We start from the raw sequence: 23,352 nt of genomic DNA on the forward strand, positions 1-23,352 counted from the left end.
ATGTTGGATTGATTCCACCTCCTCTCAGCTTTTTTGCCACTCTGGAAGGGAGAGACTTTTAAAAAATAATTGGCCCAAATAGCATTAATATGCCATTCAGTATGAGATTGGGAGAAGGAAAAGACTTGCACAACCTTGCTGTTTACTGCCAAGAGTAGACTGAGCATTTCTATTCTGCAGCAGAGGTAGGCAGAGGGATAGTAGTGGAGCTGGCTAGCACTCCAGGGTTTCATTTTCTAAGATTTTCATTTTCATTTTCTATTTCCCCTATGGCCTTTGGGCATGCAAAGCACTATGGCTGGCAGGGACTAGGGAGTGACTGTGTTCTATTGATCAAAATTGTTGGCCAGAATGTCCTCTTCAAACCCAAACACCAATGCACATTTGTGTTCTCTCTCTCCTCCCTCCCCTCTTTCCCTCCTTCCCCCTCTCTCATTTCCCCCTCTCTCTCTCATTTCCCCCTCTCTCTCTCATTTCCCCCTCTCTCTCTCATTTCCCCCTCTCTCTCTCATTTCCCCCTCTCATTTCCCCCCTCCTTTCCTCCTCCTTTTCCTGTCTCCTCTTCTCCCTCCTCTCCCTTCTCCCTCCTCTCCTCTTCCTCCTCCTCCCCCCCTCCTCTTTCCCCCACTTCTCTCTCCTCTTTTCCCCTCTCTTCTTTTCCCCTCTATCTTTTCCTCCCTCACTCCTTCCCCACCCCTTCTTCCCCCCTTCTTTTCCCCATCTCTCCTTTTCCCCCCTTTCCTTCCCCCCATTTTCTTCCCCTGGGTTCTTTCTTTTTTTAGGTACTAAGTACTATGAGCCAGGTACTGTACTAATTGTTGGGATAGATACAAGCTAATCAGATTGGACCCAATCCATGTCCCACATGGGACTCTGGCTTAATCCTTATTTTATAGATGAGATAACTGAGACAAAAAGAAGTTAAGGCACTTGTCCAAGGTCACACCATGGACAAGTGGAGGAATCGAGATTAGAACCTGGGTCCTTCTGATTCCTAGACCCATGCTCTATTTATAATGCCATGCTGCTTCTCTCTGTCTCTTTCTCCATTTCTCTTTCTCTCTCTCTCATGTTGAAAATCCTTTAATTGTCCTCTTTGGAGTCCACAGTTTCTATGGGTATTCCATTGGTATTTGTTCATTGTTCAATCCCTGGATGCCCTAAATCTCTCTGCCTGTGTCATCCTTGCTTATTTTTTGATGGGAGAGACTGTGGTTGTTCTACTTTGATGTTTAAAAAGCAACTTTTTTTGAAGATGCTGATGGAAGGGATGAGTTTGAAAACTGAAGAGGGCAAGTATTTGGTTGAGCCCAGAGAAGTTTCCAAATAGTACACCAGTCTTGATTTTTTCCACTCTGTATTGCATGGAGCTGAACTCACTGTAACTGTCTCATTAGGAGGTCTTGGCTTGTGGCTCCTCCCTCCAGTCAGAAGGGGAAAAAAAAAGAACAGGGAGTGGGATGGAGAGAACCAAAGAGAGATAGTCTCTTAGGTTGAGCAGTGGGTGATGGGTTCAACCCTGTGTTATGTGTAGGGGAAGACAGGAGGGAAGAGAGGCAGATTTCAGTGGGCATTTTTGCCAGTTAAAGGAATGATCATTCCCTTGGGACAAGGTTTTAAATTAAAGAAGAGAAAGAGGCTGAAAACCACGCCATTCTCTACACCTATTAATGCCTGCTGCCAACTTACCTTGCTCTGGGCTTCGGACAAGGTCTGGCCCTTAGACTGAAACTGAATTAACTAACAGCTAATTCTCTGTCTGCCTGTCTCTCTCTGTGTCTCTCTGTGTCTCTGTCTGTCTCTCTCTCACACACACACACGCACATATCCAGAACTCTCTTCGAGAAGTGGTGGGATATACTGAGTTGACAAGCTGGTTAATTTTTTTGTCGTATTTGTTAAGCACTTACTATCTGCCAGGCCCTCTTCTAAGTGCTGGACTAGATACAAAGTAATCAGGTTGGACACATCCATGTCCCAAATCGACTCACAATCTAAACTCCATTTTACAGATAAGGGAATTGAGGCACAGAGAAGTGAAGTGACTTTCCCAAGGTCACACAGCAGGCAAATGGAAATTCTGGGATTAGAATCCAGGCCCTTCTGACTCCCAGACCCATGCTCTATCTACTAGGTGTAAAAGTGATAGCATGTGTGCAGAGATGCCCCTTGGAAATTTGTGGTTCTATTGAAGATGCTGAGAAATACCAAGTTTCTTCTCCTATCTTTTGTCTTGGAGTTGAGTGTATACTGTCAGTAAACAGACTTTTGCCTCCAGAGTTTCCTTTCCTCCCACCCTGTCTGGAATCAGGTCACAATTTGTGGGTGAAAGAACGATTTGGAAAACTGGCTTCTATTGAGGCCTTCTCCATAATCTCATTTCCTGTGCAAACCTTTGGGTATTCATAACTCAAGATTAGCCTGGGGCCAAGGCTTACAATCTTAGGACCTGCCCTGAAGTTTATCCTTCCAGTGTTTCTTAGAGGGTCAGGGAGAGATTGTGATCCCACTGGATACCAGAGGCCATTTTAAATCAAGTCATTGAATGCCTCCCAACATTTAATGAAAGCACTGAAAGCATCGAAAGGACAGAGGAGCAACATGTCCTAGTGGAAAGAGCAAGGACCTGGGAGTTGGAGCACCTAGGTTCTAGTCCCAGATCTGCCAGTTGACTGCTGTGTGACTTTGGCCAAGTCTCAAAATGTCTCTTTGCCACAGTTTGTTTATCTGTAAAATGGGGATTAAGTACCTGCTCTCCCTCCTACTTAAACTGCAAGCCCCATGTGGAACACAGACTGTGTCCAACCTTATAACTTGAATCCATCCCAGCATTTAGAATAGTGTTTGACATGTAAGTGCTTAACAAATTAAATAATAATATTACTAATGATAATAATAGTAATTATGTCTTCTTCTCTAAGTACTATTCCATCACTGTGGCAGTGCCCTAGCTTCTGCTCCAGTGATTGAATTGCTGCTCTGACTCAATACTTGAGTCATTCTCAATTAGATAAGCAGCATGGCCCAGTGGAGAGAACATGGGCCTGGGAGTCAGAAGACTGGGTTATAATCCTGCCTTTGCCACTTGTCTGCTGTGTGGCCTTGGGCAAGTCACTCAACTTGCTTAGGAGAAGCAGCATGGCTCAGTGGAAAGAGCTCGGGCTTTGGAATCAGAGGTCATGAGCTCGAATCTCAGCTCTGCCACTTGTCAGCTGTGTGACTGTGGGCAAGTCACTTAACTTCTCTGTGCCTCAGTTACCTCAATTGTAAAATGGGGATTAAGACTGTGAGCCCCACGTGGGACAACCTGATTCCCCTGTGTCTACCCCAGCGCTTAGAACAGTACTCTGCACATAGTAAGCGCTTAACAAATACCAACATTATTATTATTATTATTATTAACTTCTCTGTGCCCCAGTTTCCTCATCTGTAACATGGGGATTAAGACTGTGACCCCTACATGAGGCATGGAGTATGACCAACCTGATTCACTTGTAATCTACCCCAGTGCTTAGTTCAGTGCCTGACACATAGTAAGCACTTAACAAATATCATCCAAAAAAAGTGACTATGATGACTGTAAATTGCCTTATGATAGTCCATGGGTGGGTTTGGCTGTCCAGAGAACTACTTAGGTACCTTTCCCACAGTTAGGTGAGAATGTAACTGCCCCATGCCCAGAATGGAGAGGGGCTCTTGAAGAATGCACAGTCCATGTTAAACTCTGTTGATACTTTTTCCAGGCTGCTGAGTCAGGAGCCCTCTGGATGCGCTCTCTCTCTTTCTCTAGGCTGGATAGAGTGACAGCCTCATGGACAAAGAACTCCCCTCAAGTTTACAGTTCCAGACCAAGATATCTTTCACCAGGAAAATTTGGAGAATTGGACTGTACCTCTTGATCATGGGTAAGAGAATGGGTCGCAAGTTCACCTGCTGTAATATCCCACCACTTGAAGTCTTGGGAGGGCATCAAATGGTCAATTCTAATAATAAAATAATTGTAATTGTAGTATTTGTTAAGCACTTACTGTGTGCCAGGCACTGTACTAAGCACTTGGGTGAATACAAGAAAATTGGGTTGTACACAGTCCCTGTCCTACATGGGGCTCACAGTCTTAATCCCCACTTTACAGATGAGGTAACTGAGGCATAGAAAAGTGAAGTGACTTTCCCAGGGTCACCCAGCAGACAAGTGGCAGAGCCAGGATTAAAACCCATGTCCTTTGACCCCTAGGCCTGCTCTTTCCACTAGACCACACCTCTTCTAAAGAAGAAGAGGAATTCTAGATATGAGATGGTCTATTTCCCCTCTTCCATTTCAGGCTTTGGAGCCTGCTGCCAGTACCACTATTTCTCCTCCCTCTCCTTTGCTTCTTCCTTGCTTTCACCTTCTTCCTTCTCCCTCTCATCTTCTCTTCCTCCTCCTATGACAGCAAAGTCCCTCTCCATCCCATAGAGTCACACTCACAGAGCTGAGGTGGCAAAGGTGCCCTGTCATTCATTTGGGCATTTAGAAGCAAAGGAAGACTAGTGCATTTAGCATAGCTAGGTAAGCACTGACAAGACTGCTGCTCCAGATTGGCTCATATCGAATATGTCCCAAATTCAGGAACTTTGTTCTGTGCTTCCAGTCATCCTTTCAAGCCACTGACAGATATTTGGATGGTTTGGAGGCAGGAGTAGGGACCCAGGCCTCCAGACAAGAATCTATATATGTAGTACATATGTACTCCTCACTCTAGGCTTCAAGGCTCTCCATCACCTTGCCCCTTCCTACCTCTCCTCCCTTCTCTCTTTCTACCGCCCACCCCGCACGCTCCGCTCCTCTGCCGCCCACCTCCTCACCGTCCCTCGGTCTCGCCTATCCCGCCGTCGACCCCTGGGTCACGTCCTCCCGCGGTCCTGGAACGCCCTCCCTCCTCACCTCCGCCAAACTGATTCTCTTTCCCTCTTCAAAACCCTACTTAAAAATCACCTCCTCCAAGAGGCGTTCCCAGACTGAGCTCCTCTTCCCCCTCTACTCCCTCTGCCATCCCCCCTTTACCTCTCCGCAGCTAAAGCCTCATTTTCCCCTTTTCCCTCTGCTCCTCCACCTCTCCCTTCCCATCCCCACAGCACTGTACTTGTCCGCTCAACTGTATATATTTTCGTTACCCTATTTATTTTGTTAATGAATTGTACATCGCCTTGATTCTATTTAGTTGCCATTGTTTTTACGAGATGTTCTTCCCCTTGACGCTGTTTATTGCCATTGTTCTTGTCTGTCCGTCTCCCCCGATTAGACTGTAAGCCCATCAAACGGCAGGGACTGTCTCTATCTGTTGCCGACTTGTTCATCCCAAGCGCTTAGTACAGTGCTCTGCACATAGTAAGCGCTCAATAAATACTATTGAATGAATAGTACATGGTGGAGTGCAGTTTACTCTGAATGCATTTCAGGACTAGGCCAGAAGGTTCTGGTGAAAAACACAGTTGGGAAAATTACCACAGGGTGAGTTAAGCAGGTCCTTGTTAGTGTTCTTGTCTGGTTTTGATAGCTGCATATTTAAAGAGACTTGGAAAAAACAGTGAGGGACTAGAGGAGACCAATAAAAACAAATAAAATGGGGGAAAATCTGTTCTCTGAGAAAAGTCGAAGGCCCTGGGCTTGTTTGGCCTGGAGAATAATAATAATAATGTTGGTATTTGTTAAGCGCTTACTATGTGCCGAGCACTGTTCTAAGCGCTGGGGTAGACATAGGGGAATCAGGCTGTCCCACGTGGGGGTCACAGTCTTAATCCCCATTTTACAGATGAGGGAACTGAGGCACAGAGAAGTTAAGTGACTTGCCCACAGTCACACAGCCGACAAGTGGCAAAGCTGGGATTCGAACTTATGAGCCCTGACTCCAAAGCCCGTGCTCTTTCCACTGAGCCACGCTGCTTCTCTTAGACTGCCACGCTCAGTCTCTGGAGAAGGAGACTGAGAAGCAACTGAACTACCTGAACTTCAGGTAGATAATAGTAATTGTAGTATTTAAGTTACTTACTACATGCCCAGCACTGTTCTAAGTGCTGGGGTAGATACAAGATCATCAGGTCCCACATGGGGCTCACAGCCTAAGTAGGAGGAAGAACAGGGATTGAATCCCCATTTTGCAGATGAAAGAACGGAGGCACAGAGAAGTTAAGTGATTGTCCAAGGTTACCCAGCAGACAAGTGGATGAACTGAGACTAAAACCCAGGGCTTCTGACTCCCACAATGGTGCTCTTTCCACTAGGAACACTACTTCCCCCACATGGAGGGTTTCCTTGCAACTAGTGAAGATGAAGGGAATCATTTACAGAAGGATAAAGTCCAGATATACAGAAAAACTGCCTGATTACCAGAACACTGAAATAAGCACGTATTGTGTCCATGCAAGAATATCTTGCAGAAAAGATTAGGCAGCCAACTACCCTGGATGGCGTAACCACTCACAGCCTGGACCAGGGAGCTCTGTACCCTCTGGTCTCTTGACATCCCATGCAGCCGTGATTATTTTATAAGTGTAAATATCTTAGGGAAGAAGAGTTGTACCTTATACTTCTTGGAAAATGACAACCCTCCAACAAAAAATGAGGGTGACATGATTCTTCAGTAGAGTGTGTGTGAGAGTGTGTGTGTGTGTGTGTGTGTTTCTGTGTGTGTGTGTAATTCTTCTATATTACCTTATGTTACTGTTCCCACAGCAACCATATCTCTGCACACATACAATATTTTGTATGTGCTCTTGAATTTATTTCTTAATATACAGCCAGTACTATGCGGCCAAAGTTATAAGTGCTAATGGAACCAGACAGTAGAATTTCCTGGCATTTGCATGTGTTAAATCTCATCTGCAATACTGTGTTTGACTTGACTTTTGCTGTGAGATTCCATTTACTAAATAGACAAGAGGAAAACCAAAGGGTCAGCACCAGGCACTATACTAAGCTCTGGGGTACATACAAGATAATTATGTTGGACACAGTCCCTGTCCCACGCAGTGCTCACAGTCTTAATCCCCATTTACAGATGAGGTAACTGAGGCACAGAGAAGTGAAGTGACATGCCCAAGTTATCAGAGCAGACAAATGACGGAGCTGGGATTAGAACCCAAGTCCTTCTGCCTTCCAGGCCTGTATTCTATCCTTTAGGCCTTCTCTTTTCTCTTGTGTGTTTGCTATATTCGTCTTCATCACAGAGAGCTTTGTTTCGTCAGAGTTCCTTAATTTCTCTGTGCCTGTTTCTTCATATGTCAGATGAAAAACAAAAGGGGACAGTGATCCCTGTGTGGGACAGGGATGATAGTAACTATTACTATTGTCGTCGTTATTATTGACTTGCTCACCAGGCCACTGCCCACTGATCCATTAAGGTTTTCCTTCAAGCTTTGCTTCTGCAGTCTTCACCCTTCAGTACTGAATGAGCAGGGAAGGAGGCAAGAGGGTAGGCATATGGAGGACAGGAAGACACTGAACTTTTTTTTTTTTTAGGGCATTTGGTTAAGCATGTAGTGGGTATGAAGCACTATTCCAAGTGCTGGGGTAGATGCAAGCTAATCATATTGGACACAATCCCTGTCCCATATAGGGCTCACAGTCTGCCAGAGGGAGGAAGTTATAATTACCATTTTACAGATGAGGAGACTGAGGCACAGAGAAATTAAGGAACTCTGGTGAAACAAAGCTCACTGTGATGAAGACTTATATAGCAAACACACAAGAGAAAGGAGAAGGGCCTAAAGGATAGAACACAGAAGTGAAGTGACTTATCCCAAGTCACACAGCAGACGTGGTGGTGTAGGGGTTAGAACCCGGGTCCTTTGACTCCCAGACCTGAGCTCTTTCCACTGGGCAACACTGATACTCTTGGTGATATCAGGGATTCTAGCTCTTCCAGGCAAGCTTGGCTCAGCAGAGATAGGCTGGCAGGTGGATTAGGGCCTTTTTATGGTATTTCTTAAGCACTTAGTATGTGTCCATGTCCTACGTGGAATTCACAGTCTTAATCCCCATTTTACAGATGAGGTAAACGAGGCACAGAGAAGTGAAGGGACATGCCCAAGGTCATGCAGCAGACCTCCTTGACCTCTGAGCTGCCTTTGACACTGTCAACCATCTCCTTCTCTTCAACACGTTATCCAACCTAGGCTTCACGGACTCCTTCCTCTCCTGGTTCTCCTCTTATCTCTCTGACTGTTCATTCTCAGTCTCCTTCGCGGGCTCCTCCTCCCCCTCCCATCCCCTAACTGTAGGGGTTCTTCAAGGATCAGTTCTTGGTCCCCTTCTGTTCTCCATCTATACTAACTCCCTTGGTGAACTCATTCGCTCCCATGACTTCAATTATCATCTCTATGCAGATAACACCGAAATCTACATCTCCTCCCCTGTTCTCTCTTCCTGCCTTCAGGACATTTCCACCTGGATGTCCGCCCGCCACCAAAAACTCAACATGTCCAAGACTGAACTCCTGTTCTTCCCTCCCAAACCCTGTGCTTTCCCTGAGGTTCCCGTCACTGTGGACGCACTACTGTCTTTCCCATCTCACAAGCCTGCAACCTTGGTGTCATCCTTGACTCTGCCGTCTCATTCACCCCACACATCTAATCCGTCACCAAAACCTGCCGGTCCCCCTTAACAACATCGCCAAGATCCGCCCTTTCCTCTCCATCCAAACTGCTTCCTTGTTGGTACAATCTCTCATCATATGCCGACTGGATTACCATATCAGCCTCCTTTCTGATCTCCCATCCTTCAGTCTCTGCCCGCTCCAGTCTATATGTCACTCTGCTGCCCAGATTATCTTTCTACAGAAATGCTCTGGGCATGTCACTCCCGTCATCAAAAATCTCCAGTGGTTGCCTATCAACCTTCACATGAAGCAAAACTTCCTCACTATTGGCTTCAAAGCTCTCCATCACCTTGCCCCCTCCTACCTCTCCTCCTTTCTCTCCTTCTATAGCCCAGCCTGCACACTCCACTCCTCTGCCACTAACCTCTTCACTGTGCCTCATTCTCACCTAACCTGCTGTCGTCCCCTAGACCATGTCCTACCTCTTTCCTGGAATGCCCTCCCTCCTCTCATCCACCAAACTAACTCTCTTCCACTCTTTACAGCCCTACTGAGAGCTCACCTCCTCCAGGAGGCCTTCCCAGACTGAGCCCCCCCTTTCCTCTGCTCCTCCTCCCTTCCCCATCACCCCTACTCCCTCCCTCTGCTCTACCCCCCTCCCCACCCCACAGCACTTATGTATATTTGTACGTATTTATTACTCTATTTTATTAATGATGTGTATATGTCTATAATTCTATTTATTTTGATGGTATTGATGCGGTTCTGCTTGTTTTGTTGTCTGTCTCTCCCTTCTAGACTGTGAGCCCGTTGCTGGGTAGGGATGGTCTCTATTGCTGAATTGTACTTTCCAAGCACTTAGTACAGTGCTCTGCACACAGTAAGTGCTCAATAAATACCATTAAAAGAATGAATGAAATGGCAGAGCTGCTATTAGAGTCCAGGTCCTTCTGACTCCAAGGCCTGTTCTCTATCCACTAGAGCATGCTGCTTATCATGGTAGTCTATTCTCCTCTCCCTACCAGAAAAGATGACTACTAGATTTTCCTTTTGCATCTACTGCACTCAAAATTGAGGCTTGGGATCAGGACTGTTAGTGGAGCTCCCCACTCTCAGAATGGGGAAGACAATTTGCCTCCTTGTTTCTCTCTGCCCATTTTGTGCATATGGTGTTTTGGACAGGTCTGTGCTTTGAAGTGTTCCACTATATCACGACGGCTCACATGTATTTCAGGTAGGAGAATTCTTCAGCTCCTTCCTGCTTTCCTTTGTTTGGGCCCATTTAGGGAGCTTCAGAGAGATCTTACAGAAAAAGAAGCTCTGGGCTTGAAGGAAGCATGCAGAAGTTTTGAGGCCACCTGTCTCAATGTAATCCAGCAGATTTTTGAGCATTGGGAAAATGGCTGTGTCTTTAGAGAAGAAAGGGTGAGCTACGGGATGGTGGATATTCTGGGGAAGATAACTGTATCTAAGTGGTCAAGTAGCGAAATATGAAGGAAGGATAGTAGGGTGTAGGTGACATGGTTGTAGAAAAACAAAGGTTTATTTTCCTTTATAGGAAGGACATCTGCAAGAAACCACTGGCATGGAAAGAACCATTGGGAAGGTTAGTTCCATTTCTTTTTTTTTTTAAATTTAGAAAGTTTTGAGGATAAACTCATCATCCATCCTAAACCTACTCATCCACCTAACTTAACCATCTCTGTTGATGATATCACCTTACTCCCTGACCCAGAGGGCATAACCTTGATGTTATCTTTGACTCTGCACTACCTTTTAACCCTTATGTTCAGTTGCTAAATCCAACAATTCTTTCTTCGTTAGATTTCTCAAATCCTCCCCTTCCTTTCCATCCAAGCAGCAACCTTCCTAATTCAAGTTCTCATTGTTTCTCAATTACTGAATCAGCCTCTTCATTGGTCTCCTGTATTTAATCTCTCCCCAATCCCAGAGTTATAATTATGATTTTTATTTTCATTGGTCATATGTGTATTGAGCTAATCCATTCACTCCCTTCTGCATTGCCCGACTTGCTCCCTTTGCTCTTCTCCCCTTCCAGCCCCAAATCACTTATGTACATATCTGTAATTTTATTTATTTGTATTGATGTCTGTTTCCCTGTCTATAACTGTGAGCTGTTGTGGGCAGGGAATGTCACTGTTTGTTGTTGTATTGTACTTCCCAAGTGTTTAGTAAAGTGGTCTACACACAGTAAGTGCTCAGTAAATACAGTTGAATGTATGAATGAATGAAATACCATTGACGATGAGGGGGAAGAAATGTCAATGCTTCAATTTGGCTGTCTCTTTCCTCCAAGTATACAGTGGTCTTGGGTTCCCAGAAGACAATCCCTTCCATCTCCTCTCAGAACTCTCAATCTCCTCCTTCTTGTTAAATCTTGACCTAATGGCACTGTGAACCTCCTCTCCTATTACATGGTTAATACCTGCACCCCCTCCCTGCCTTCCCCTGCTTCCACTCATAGGACCAACTGTTTTCCTATTTCTGCCTTCAAAAAACAAAATCTATTCATTATACAATGCAAAGTATTTTATAAAATACATATATAGTTGTTAATTCAATTCAGTAGTTTTTATTGAGCGCTTACTATGTGCAGAGCACTGTACTAAGCACTTGGAATGTACAATTTGGCAACAGATAGAGACAATCCCTGCCCATTGATGGGCTTACAGTCTAATCGGGGGAGACAGACAAAAACAATAGTAATAAATAGAATCAAGGGGATGTACACCTCATTAAAAACATAAATAGTGTAATAAAAATTTATACAAATGAGCAAATGAGCACAGTGGTGAGGGGAAGGGAGAGGGGGAGGAGCAGAGGGAAAGGGGGGAAGGGGGTTAGTTGAGGGGAGGTGAAAGAGGGGGACAGAGAGGCAGCAGAGGGAGCAGAGGGAAAAGGGGCAGCTCAGTTTGGGAAGGCCTCTTGGAAGAGGTGAGCTCTCAGTAAGGCTTTGAAGAGGGGAAGAGAGTTTGGCGGAGGTGAGGAGGGAGGACATTCCAGGACAGTGGGAGGACATGGGCCAGGGGTTGACGGCGGGATAGGAGAGAACGGGGGACGATGAGGAGGTGGGTGGCAGAGGACGGAGCATGTGGGGTGGGCAGTAGAAAGAAAGAAGGGAGGAGAGGTAGGAGGGGGCAAGGTGATGGAGAGCCTTGAAGCCCAGAGTGAGAAGTTTTTGTTTCATGTGGAGGTTGATAGGCAACTGGAGGTTTTTAAGGAGGGGAGTGACATACCCAGAGCATTTCTGCAGGAAGATGATCCATGTAGCGGAATGAAGAAGAGACTGGAGCGGGGAGAGACAGGAGGAAGGGAGATCAGAGAGAAGGCTGACACAATAATCCAGCCAGGATATTATGAGAGCCTGTACCAGTAAGAAAGCCGTTTGGATGGAGAGGAAAGGGCGGATCTTGGCGATATTATAAAGGTGAGATTGGCAGGCCTTGGTGACAGATTGGATGTTCATTCAATAGTATTTATTGAGCGCTTACTATGTGCAGAGCACTGTACTAAGCGCTTGGGATGAACAAGTCGGCAACAGATAGAGACAGTCCCTGCCGTTTGACGGGCTTACAGTCTAATCGGGGGAGACGGATGTGTGAGGTGAATGAGAAAGCTGAGTCAAGAATGACACCAAGGTTGCAGGCTTGAGAGACGTGAAGGATGGTCATACCATCCACAGTGATAGGGAAGTCAGGAAGAGGACAGGGCTTGGGAGGGAAGATGAGGAGCTCAGTTTTGGACATGATGAGTTTTAGGTGGCGGGCAGACATCCAGGTAGAGACGTCCTGAAGACAGGAGGAGATACGAGCCTGCAGGGAAGGGGAGAAGAGAGGGGCAGAGATGTAGATTTGTGTGTCATCTGCATAGAGATGATAGTTGAAGTCATGGGAGCAAATCAGTTCACCAAGGGAGTGAGTGTAAATGGAGAACAGAAGAGGGCCAAGAACTGACCCTTGAGGAACCCCTACAAGTTAGAGGATGGGAGGGGGAGGAGGAGCCTGCGAAGGAGACCGAGAATGAACAGCCAGAAAGATGAGGAGAACCAGGAGAGGACGGAGTCCGTGAAGCCTCACTGCATGTTTCACATCTTTATCTCTAAATCTATCGTCTGTTTATCTTGTCCATTCGACTTATAACTCGACTGCCTATAACTAAGAGTGACGGTATGGGTCAGGTCATATCCTTTTTTTTGAATATTTTACAGTACTTAGCCCAGCATGATGCACATACACTCCTTGATGATGATGTGATGATGATGTGTCAGTGCCTACAGTACTTACTTTACCAATGCACTGTTTTAGTGAAGAGTTCCCTATATAAAGCCAGGTTTCTGCATTTTCAAATCTGCAATTTGGCTAATCCTAACCTTAACCTAACCTTAACCCTACAGGGCGAAGAAGAGGTGTTGATGGCTCTGAAGGAGTCTGTGCCTCACCTCATTTCTCCCATACCACCCCTATATTCAATCTGTCACCACATCCAGTCAGGTCTACCTTCACAACATCATTAGCTCATATCTACCTCAGCACCTAGTACAGTGCCTGGCACATTAAAAATGCCATAAAACAAGAGGGGAAATGTATAATAAATGTGGTATTTATCACTGTGTTTTCTATCTAAGCTCACTCTGGACAGGGAATGTGTCTGTTTACTCTTATATTCTACTCTCCCAATCACTTAGTGCAGTGCTCTGTACTCAGTCAGCACTCAGTAAATACAAATGACTGACTGGACTGTCCCCTAAATGTTTTTTATGGACTGAATTGTCTGTATTCAACAACTCTGTAGGTCTGGACAGGGATTTGGGAACAGCAGTGCTGGACCTTTCTCCCTCTAGTCAGATTGCCAGCTGACATCCTCTTTTGTGGTTTAGGTTGGATCCCTCCTGGACTCCCTTCCTAACTACTGAAGAATTGCATCTGACCCGTCATTCCCAGTCAAAGGAGCTCTTCCAAAACAACCTTCCTTTCGGGTTAAACAACACAGGTATGACCACAGTCCTAAAGTCTCTTTCTTTCCTGGCCCTCCCAACCCAGCTAGGGACAAGATGGTCTCACTCCCAACTTTTCCCACAGGGATAAAGGAAAAGGTTATCCGAAGTTCATGGACTGATATTGGTGCTGTGGGGGGAAAAAGGTATCTAACCACTGTCTCCAGCACAGGAACCTGATTGAAAGTACTTTGTATTCCAGAGGCACTCAGTAAAATATCCGTTGACTGTCGGTGGGCTCTTTATAACCAGGAAGTTTTCCTTTTTCAGTACTGTTCAGAATCACTATGTGTCACTGTATGTGTGTTGGGAAAATGGGGGAAGGATGAGGGGAGTGGGAAATGAAGGTTTCCCCCCACATTGCACTCGGAAATTCCTTTAGTGAGATCACAATACATATAAAAGGAAAAACTACCCCTCTCCTGACACTTCTGCCCCTTGGCCTTTATTCCATCTTTAACTTGAGAATTCTTTTTCTATATAGCTACTTGTGGGCAGGGAATTTGTCTCCAAACTCGGTTATGTTGTACTATCCCAAGCACAGTACTCTGCACACAGTAAAAGCTCAATAAATACAATTGATGGATTCTTCCCAGCTGCCATCTGTCTTTTCCCTTACCCCTGTCCAGATGGGCCTTTCTGTTTTGTTTTGTTTTTTTTTACCTATGATGCTCTGACAATTAGTTCACCAATGCAAGGGTGGAAGATTTACTAATGAGGAAGTGTGAGCTACTAATCCAAAGGACTCAATATGAAAGCACTCCATGCACTCATTTGACTCCTCTCTGTTCTTCTCCCTCAGTGTTTCTCGCAGCTGAAGTTCTGCTGCTTCTGCCCCAGCAAGGGCTGCCGAAGTCCATTAAGAGGTAAAAACAAGATGTTTCATTTGCTCTGGGATGAATATAGGTTATCCCAAGTGAAGCCCTCAATCTAACCACACCAAGTTTTGAGAGATTAACAATAATTTGAAAAGCTCGAATTCTCTGTTTTCTTTCTTATTTTTCCTTTCTCTTTTGTGTCTTCCCTCTCCTCTCTGCATTTTTCCTCCTCCTCTTTGTTTATGCCTCCTGTCTTCTCACAGGCATCCTGCTCTTTCTCCTTCCTTCTGAAGGACCTGGGGCTGGACAAGTTGGTCCATTTTGTTCAGGTTCTAGACTTCCTCCTTCCTTAATATTCCTGGTTCTCCTGAGTCCCTTGGATACAGCACATGCCTAGCAGCCAGAAGGTTATGGATTCTAATTCCACCTCCACAGCCTGTCTGCTGTGTGACCTTAGGCAAGTCACTTGGCTTCTCTGTACCTCAGTGATCTCATAACATGGGGTTTGAGACTGTGTGCCCCACGTGGGACAGGGGACTGTGTCCAACTGGATTTGCTTGTATCCACCTCAACGCTTAGTACAGTGCCTGGCATATAGTAAGTACTTAACAAATGCCATTAATATGATTATTATAACCAGCTGAAGTCTGAAGAGGTTTTCCTGTTATCTATTTTCATTCATTTTTTTTTGTGCATATGTCTGGACTTGAGATGAAAAGCAGAGTCAAGTCCTGGGGTTTATTAGGTGTTTTTTTTTATCTTGTTATTGTTTTTCAGATTTGGATAACCCCTTTTCTTAGGGTGTATATTAAACTGAGAAAAAACTTGAGTACATTTTCCCACTGTATTTGCATGTTGGTTTGAGTGAACAAGAAAGCAGGCTGCAATTTCTAGCACTGTTGGTTAGTTTTGAATGGCTATGTTTTTCTAGAACCCTTCCATTACCCTAGTTGAGACTGGTTTCATTAGGTAAAGACCAACATCTGATTTTTCTAGGCTGAGTCTGGGGTCGGAGTCCATTCAGGGAAAGAAAAGTGGGAGCTAAGGGGAAAGGAGGCATTGGGTGAAGGGGACATGTTTGTACAGTTCAATAAGTGATGTGTAAAGCATGAGCAAAATCACCTATTGTACTTCTGAATCATTATTCCAGCCAGTTTTATTATATATAAGCCACTGCTACCTTGCATTCTTTCCTCTCCATTGCTGTGGCTAGCATCTCCAGGTCTGAGATGTTTCATCAAATGGGGACAGGGTTTATTCATCAGTGGCACGTAAGAAAGGTGGGGTCATACGTGCTTCTGAAAGGTCTCAGCTCTCTTCCCTTTCTCTCCCATGCCCAGGTTGCCATGCAGAAAGTGCATTGTTGTTGGAAACAGCTTCTCCCTCCGAGGCCGAGGTCTGGGGCAAAAGATTGATTCTTTCGATATCATCATAAGGTATTTCAGCAGCTCACCTGCAGGGATAGCAGAGGCATTATAGGAAGTGCAGAGGGTGGGGAGTACCTTTGTTAAAACAAATCCTTTTAGAGGTATTAGAGTCTGCTTTCAACAAGTAGCCCTTGGAAACAGGAACAAATATCTGTCAATAATGTTGGTGCCAGAGATTGAATTTGGAGGTCTGCGTTTGAGAAACAGTAAATTCATTCATTCAATAGTATTTATTGAGCGCTTACTATGTGCAGAGCACTGTACTAAGCGCTTGGAATGTACAAATTGGTAACAGAGACAGTCCCTGCCCTTTGCTGGACTTACAGTCTATTCGGGGGAGACGGACAGAGTGACAAAACAGAGTTGGGTGGGTGGGGGGAAGCCCTGCCTCCAATCTCTTTTTTCTGGGTATTAGCTCTCTTGTGCTACTAATTTTGTTGATTGATCGTTGAACTCATCAATCAATCATATTTATTAAATGCTTTCTCTGTACAGAATACTTTACTAAGCACATGGGAGGATACAGTGCACCAGAGTTGCTGGACATGTTTTCTGCCCACAGGGAGCTTAGAGTCTAGAGGGAGAGATGTTAAAATTAATCATGGATTTGTACATAACTTCTGTGGGGCTTAGGGTGGGCTGAATAAAGTGTGCAAATTCAAGTGCAAGCTCATCTTTACTCTCATTCACAGAAGAGTTCACCAGAACTCCTTCTTTAACAGTTTCTATAGAGAAAGAATGGCATGCACATATCCTCTCCTGGTTTTCTTCTTATCTCTCTGACCACTCCTTCTGAGTCTTTTTCATGGGCTCCTCCTCTGACTACTACCCCCTAACTGTGGAAATCACTCAGGGCTCTGTTCTACTTCCCCTTTTATTTTCCATTAATCCCAACTCTACTTTAGGCTGAGCCTCATGGGGGGCAGACAATTTCCTACCTAATTATCTTGTCACTACCCCAACACTTAGTAAAATGCTTGAGACATAGTAAGTACTTAAAAACAATTATAATTAGTCTTCTTAATACTAGTATGCATAAATGATTCTTTATGTGATCGTTTTCTTTTTACCATTGGTGGCTCTGCCATTACTCTTTTACCTGTTGTGTGGCTGTCTATTTGTGTCTACTTGTCTACCCCCTTTAGAAATATTCTCCTCAAGAGTATGGGCCATGTCTCTCTCTCACTACCATTGTGTGTGCAGAAATGTCTAGTATGGCTTTCTCCACATTGTTAATCAATAATTTTGATACTGCTGAAAATGATGGTAGTAGTAGCCAAATGGGCTTTCAACCAGGTACACCAGCATTTCTTATATTTGCCAGGAGAAGCTTTTCCTAGAGCTTCTGATATCTATGAATGCTAAAGAGAACAGTGTCTCTTAGTGGGTAGAGAACGGGCCTGGGAGTCAAAAGGTCATGGGTTCTGATCCTGGCTCCACCACATGTCTGCCGTGTGACCTTGGGCAAGTCGCTTCACTTCTCTGGGCCTCAGTTACCTCATCTGTAAAATGGGAATTAAGAGTATGAACCCTATATAGGGTAGGGGCTGGGTCCAACCTGACTACCTTGTATCTACCCCAGTACATAGAACAGTGCTTGGCCCGTAGTAAGTGTTTAATAAGTACCATAATTATTAAGTATTATTAGTGTCCCTGGGTCTCCTCTGAGATGGGTAGTCCCAAGACATTCTCCCCTGCCTATAAGATTTCAGCCTGAGAGGCAGAGATGCCACTAGAGGCAGAGAACCCAGGATCAAGTGGAATGGTAGTGTGGATAATGCCAGAGAGCTAGGGGGAACCATCAAACCAAAGAAGAAAGGACAGTTTTTGTGACAAAGTGGCCTGAGCTCACCCCTTTCCTACATCTTCTTTATGTCCTAGAGCTGGGGAGCAGGAGGAACATGGCCTAATGGAAAGTGCACAGGACTGACATTCAGGAGACTTGGGTTTTAACCCCAGTTCAGTCATGTGCCTGCTCTGTGACCTTGGGCAAGTCACTTAATTTTTCTGTACTTCAGTTTTCACATCTGTATGATGGGAATTGATTATCCATTCTATCTCCATCAGTTATTTACTGAGCATTTACTATGTTTAGAGCACTATACTAAGCACTTGGGAGAATATAATATAACAGAGTTGGTAAACATGGTCTCTGCCCACAGTGAGCTTACAGTCACCATTACACTGTGAATCCCATGTGGGACAAAGATTGTGTCTGATCTAATTATCCTGTATCTACCCCAGAGCTTAACAAAGTGCTTGGCACAGAATAAGTGTTTAAAAAACATTGTTGTTGTTATCATTACTGTTATTTTTGCATTATTATTTTGAGCTCCATGAGGTCCAGGGACCATGTTTAATTCCCACCTGTGTATTCTCTCTCTGTATTTAGTAGTTTTCTCTACATAGTAAGCACTCTTACTACTACTATTGAAGAGCAGGGTGGCCTTATCAACTGTATTTACTGAGTATTTACTATGTGCAGAGTACTAAGCACTTGGAAGAGTACAGTAATAGAAAGAGCATAGGGCTGGAAGTCACTTGTCTTTGTGACCTTGGACAAGTCACTTAACCTTTCTGGGCCTCAGTTTCCTCATCTATAAAATGGGGATTCAATGCCTGTTCTTCGCCCCCTCCTGTGAACTCCATGTGAGACAGAAACTATGCCCAACTGGATTAACTTAATCATGCTATTTTAAGTACTTACTATGTCAAGCACTGTACTAATGACTGAGGTAGATACAAGATAATCACTTCCCACATGGGGCTTACAGTCTATATCTACCCCAATACTTTGAACAGTCCTTGACAGGGAGTAAGTAGTTAAATACCATAATAATAATATCTATTGTACAAGATATAACTATTATGGTATTTAAGTATAATAATGATGTTGTTGTTATGGCACCATTTAACATCCTCCATGACCTTGTCACCTGAAACAGATTGAACGATGCTCCTGTGAAAGGCTTCCAGGAGGATGTCGGGGAGAAAACCACCATCCGCCTCTTCTTCCCTGAATCAGCCCTGCCCAATCCTCTGGACAACAATGAGGAAGATACCCTGATGGTTCTTGTGCCATTCAAGGCTGAGGACTTCATATGGGTCAAAGAGATACTGAGGAAGACTCCCTCCAAGGTGAACCTGGTGCACATGAGCTTTCCCAGGAAAGGGTGGTGTGGTGACACTGCTCTGGTCCTTAGGCCTCGGGGAAGGATACTTGCCTTTAACTAGAAACATGGGGTTCCACAAATGACTACATCCTACCCACCATTTCCAGCATGGGCTCCCCTGTACTTTCATTATTAATCATGCTACCTCCACGCAGCCTGGCTCATTATTAATCACCTCTATGGGGCCTATTGCTATTAATCATAAGGAGCTTGTCTGACTGTTACCGGCAATTATCCGCAAATGCTCATTACCTGTTGGTATTAATTACTTGTTTTCTCCCTGGGGCTCTGACAGTTTCTGATCAGTTGGCAGGCAGGGGGTGGTGATTGGGTCTGATGGTTCTCTTTCAGACTAGCAAGGGGTTTTGGAAGCCTCCTCCACAAGTTTGGAATGGGAAAGCCTCCCACTTGAGAGTCCTGAATCCCTTTGTCACCTATGAGACCACATACATCATCCTTAAGCTAAGGAAATCCAGCCAGGTAGGACAATTGGCTTCCATTGCGCCCTCCCACTCCTTCTCTGAACCATCATGGTCCTTCATGTTATAATACCAGTCATTCCTAATAGTGTGTTATCCCAGGAAAGTGAGAGTGCCCTAGCACTAATGTGTCCAAGCCACCTCTGAAGACACCACTATGTATAGCCTGTTACCCTGTCTGAATTCTGACATTGTGATTGGCAGGCTGTGGGAAATAGCAGAGCTTCCAATGGTCTGAGCAGGGCTAGGGGTCAGCAGCAATCCTAGCATAGCCTTCAGCTTCAGGCTGGTGAGGTGGCAGCAGTACTATGTTTAGATTCCAGGTAGTTTGGGAGCAATTACAAGACTGGAGGTAGAAGAGACGGTGGGCTCTCCCCGTGTAATCTCCTTTCTTAGAAATTCACAATCTCCAGAACTAGGTATTCCAGGAGTTAACCTTCCCAAAAGCAGATGGATGGGCCAGGTGGGCCTCGGCATCATCAGAAGAGCTCCAGGGGCAAACCCTGTCAAAAAAAGACCTCTGCAGCTCGTGATGAATTTCAATTGCACTTTGAGACTAGTAAGGAAGAAAATTATCTGCCCTCTTTCCTAATGAGGATGATGAGGAATAGTTGAAGAAATACAAGATGTTTTAAGGTTCAGGTCCCTTTTTACTGGGTCTTCTTCAAAACAGCCCCGTGAGTTCAGTAGGGACTTGAGAACCGAGATCTGGAACAAGAAAGCAGTGTGCTACCCTTATGTCTATCTCTAGTACTACAAGCCTTCTGCTTCTTTGGGGATCATGACCAAGAGAAAGGAACGAGTGGATTCCTAGGGGTCATCTCCTTTTATCAGTCAATAAAAGGAGACCATGGTAATTTAATGGTTTTAAACAGAGTCAGGAAGATGGAAGGAGGATGATTTAGAGACAAAAGCAGATGGCTGTGTATTGATATGCCATTAAATATTTTGAGGCAATCCACTGAAACTTCCCCATATGGATTCCCAGCTACTGGAACCACTAGTCAGTGTCTCCAAAAGGTTTCATGTTCCAGAATATACTCCTGAGGGGGAAGGCAAGCAGAGAGAACCATTTCTTCACTAGTAAATAAGGGATCAATACATTTGAATTCAGAAATTAGTCTTGAACTCCAGTATAGGTATGGTGTGAGACACCTGTCTATCATTTCAAAGCTCTTTATTCTCTTCTCTCAGAAATGGTCCACCACGGGGTTCATTGCCTTGAATTTAGCTCTACACATCTGCCATGAGGTCAGCATTGTGGGCTTCGGTTACCCTGATATCAACGACAATGTGACTCCGGTGCATTATTACAAAAATGATTACGTGAGCAGCCTTAGGGTGAGTCTGTAAGGAAATGGCGTGGGCCTGGAAGTAAGCGAACTTGGCTGGTTTCTAATCCCTTGCCTGATGGGTGATCTAGTGTAAGTCACTTCACTTCTCTGTGCCGCAGTTTTCCTCATCTGTAAAATGGGGATTCAATACATGTTTCCTCTCTCTTCTAGACTGTGAGCCCCATGTGGGACAGAGACTGTTTCCAGTCTGATTAACTCGTATCTACTCTAATGCTTAGTTCAGTGCTTGACACATAGTAAGTGCTTAACAGATATCATTAGTAGTAGTAGTAGTAGTGATCCCATGTTCCCTAAAGGAAGAGGAACTTGCAAAGGCAGAGAGAAGCTTCAGAGCCAGTCTTGAGCGAGCATTTACCCTGTTGCCCAGGTTAACTAACATTCTAGTCTGGGTGCATAATAAAGAATGTTGGTTTTGGTGATTTAGCCTCAGGGTGGGTCAAACTCCTGGTACAGAAGCAGAACAAGTGACTTTGGGATACTAGGACAGGAAGTCACACGTAATCCTTAATATATGTTATTTTAATGTCAGTCTCCCCCTCTAGGTTGTAAGCCCATCGAGGGCAGGGAACGTGTCTACCAACCCTGTTGTACCATACTCTCCCAAACCTTTAGTTCAGTGCTCTGCACTCAGTAAGTGCTCAATAGATAACATTGATGATGATGAAGGGTGCTGAACTGTGAGTCTTAATTCTTGTGGTGAGGGAAATTCTCTGTTAGAGATATCCTCATGGACAGATGCTTCCCTCCTGCTTCTCCATCCATCCCCGTTTCCCTAAGGCCTGATTTTTTTTATTCTTTTGCAGTTGATGCCTCATGATATCCCGACGGAGCAAATGTGGCTGCTGAACTGGTGAGAAAGGTCTCATCTCTGACTTGTCCCTCACTGCCTCGTGGGTCTGGGGTAACTGAGATTCCAGGACCCTCTCCTCTGCCTCCTGGCAGGATCTGGCTGAGAGCTGTCCTTGGCTCCTTGAGAAATGCCACTGGATTGGGTGCAAAGTTTTTTCCACTTGTCTTCCTGGTCTCAATGCTGTCTCACTTTGTGACCTGAGTTCATCTCCCCCTGCTCCTCTGAGCTTTAGTTTCCCCAATTGTTTAATAAGGAGTTGATCCCGGGTCCCACCCTACTTCACACATCGGTTGTGAGGTGAAGGAAGATGGCCCTGATGGGTGCTTTGTGCTCCCAAAAGTAAAGCCTTAGATTATTGTTGGTTTATACAATAATAAAAAATGTTAGCTGTGTTTGTCCTTGTTTCCCAAGACCTCTGCCACCACCAAAATGGCTGATCAGAGGTTTCTGGGTAAGCATAGAGAGATTTTCCCTCTTCACAGAGTGTTCTCACTCCCTCTCTCCCTCCATTTTCTGCCTGTTCTTGCGTTAACTATTTAATTGAGATGTTTAGGTCTGTAATAGCACTGAGTGGCAATATTACACCAGATTTCTCCATGGATTTGCTAGTGAGGCGAAGCTGGAAGATGAGGCTGATCCAATTAACTGGGCTACAACATCTGCAACTTGTCAGAGATGGAGATTTTCTATGATTTTCTAAATCTTGATTTGTTCTATGCAGCATTCAGGGGTGCTAGTGTTCCAATAAACATTTCTTCATAAAAACATTTTTCCCGTGTGCAAATGTTGCAGAGAGATAGCAATTTTGGATGCGCAAATGTAAAATGTTTAGTATGTAACTTCAGTCTCTCCCCTATTTATTTCTGGGTTTAATTGAGAAGCCACTTTGCCCTTGGTTTTAAACTGTTGATGGACTCATGACCTCACTAATGTGATTTCATGGCAAGCTGTTCTTCCTTCTACTTCTGAGTTCCTGGTTTCTTTCCACCCTATCCAGGTTTTTCCTATGGGAAACTGTCTTTTCTCCTGAAAATGTCAACAGGGTTTTTATTCCTCAAGCTCTGCCCCCTCCCTGGAATTTATCAGAGCCCATGCCCCACCTTGCCCCCAGCCCCTTCCTAGGTTTGGTTCCCAACTTTTATCCCTTTGGTCATCCTATTCTGATCTTTCCTTGTCTCTGGTCCCATTTGCCTGTCCCTGCCTGTGCGATCCTCCACTCCTCTCAGGGAACTTAACTGTTCTAATTTATTTGGGTTTTTTTTATGGTATTTGTTAAGCATTTGCTATATTCCAGGTACTGTACTAAGCACCGAGATAATCAGAAAATTTATATAAACAAGATTATTAGGTGGGACACAGCCCATGTCCTGCGTGAACTCACATCTTAATCCCCATTTTACAAATAAGGTAACTGAGGCACGGGTAAGTTTTGACTTGTTCAGGTCACAGCCAACAAGTGGTAGGGCTTGGATTAGTACCCAGGTCCTCTGATTCCCAGGTCCGTGCTCTTTCCAAAAAGCCATGGTGCTTCTGTAACGTTTGCCATTTAACTCTGAGTTTCATATTCACTCTATTTCAAATTTGAGTCACTTTCTCCACTGACTTCTTTGGCAGTCCCCAAGAGCCTTCATTCTCACCCTTTTGTTCTGTTTTTCTCAAG

At 44.7% G+C, this 23,352-nt stretch overlaps 1 protein-coding gene across 3 annotated transcripts in view; it reads left to right on the top strand.

Moving 5' to 3' along the window:
- The window catches only part of LOC100077751 (CMP-N-acetylneuraminate-beta-galactosamide-alpha-2,3-sialyltransferase 4), a 62,069-nt gene extending 39,431 nt beyond the window's left edge, over positions 1-22,638 (top strand). For 2 of the 3 annotated variants that reach the window (XM_029063429.2, XM_029063431.2), the window contains exons 2-11: positions 3,791-3,905; positions 9,759-9,810; positions 10,135-10,182; positions 13,474-13,586; positions 14,393-14,456; positions 15,749-15,844; positions 18,781-18,973; positions 19,360-19,488; positions 20,682-20,828; positions 21,646-22,638. In XM_029063429.2, the coding sequence (XP_028919262.1) occupies positions 3,812-3,905; positions 9,759-9,810; positions 10,135-10,182; positions 13,474-13,586; positions 14,393-14,456; positions 15,749-15,844; positions 18,781-18,973; positions 19,360-19,488; positions 20,682-20,828; positions 21,646-21,696 (987 nt within the window). In that variant the 5' untranslated portion in view covers positions 3,791-3,811 and the 3' untranslated portion in view covers positions 21,697-22,638. Of the gene's footprint in view, positions 1-3,743; positions 3,906-9,758; positions 9,811-10,134; positions 10,183-13,473; positions 13,587-14,392; positions 14,457-15,748; positions 15,845-18,780; positions 18,974-19,359; positions 19,489-20,681; positions 20,829-21,645 lie in introns of all 3 variants that reach the window. The other variant, XM_029063427.2, reaches the window with a different exon arrangement.
- Positions 22,639-23,352: the final 714 nt, after the last annotated feature.

Source organism: Ornithorhynchus anatinus, chromosome 4, assembly GCF_004115215.2.
Source record: "Ornithorhynchus anatinus isolate Pmale09 chromosome 4, mOrnAna1.pri.v4, whole genome shotgun sequence".
In the NCBI taxonomy this organism is placed as follows: Eukaryota; Metazoa; Chordata; class Mammalia; order Monotremata; family Ornithorhynchidae; genus Ornithorhynchus; species Ornithorhynchus anatinus.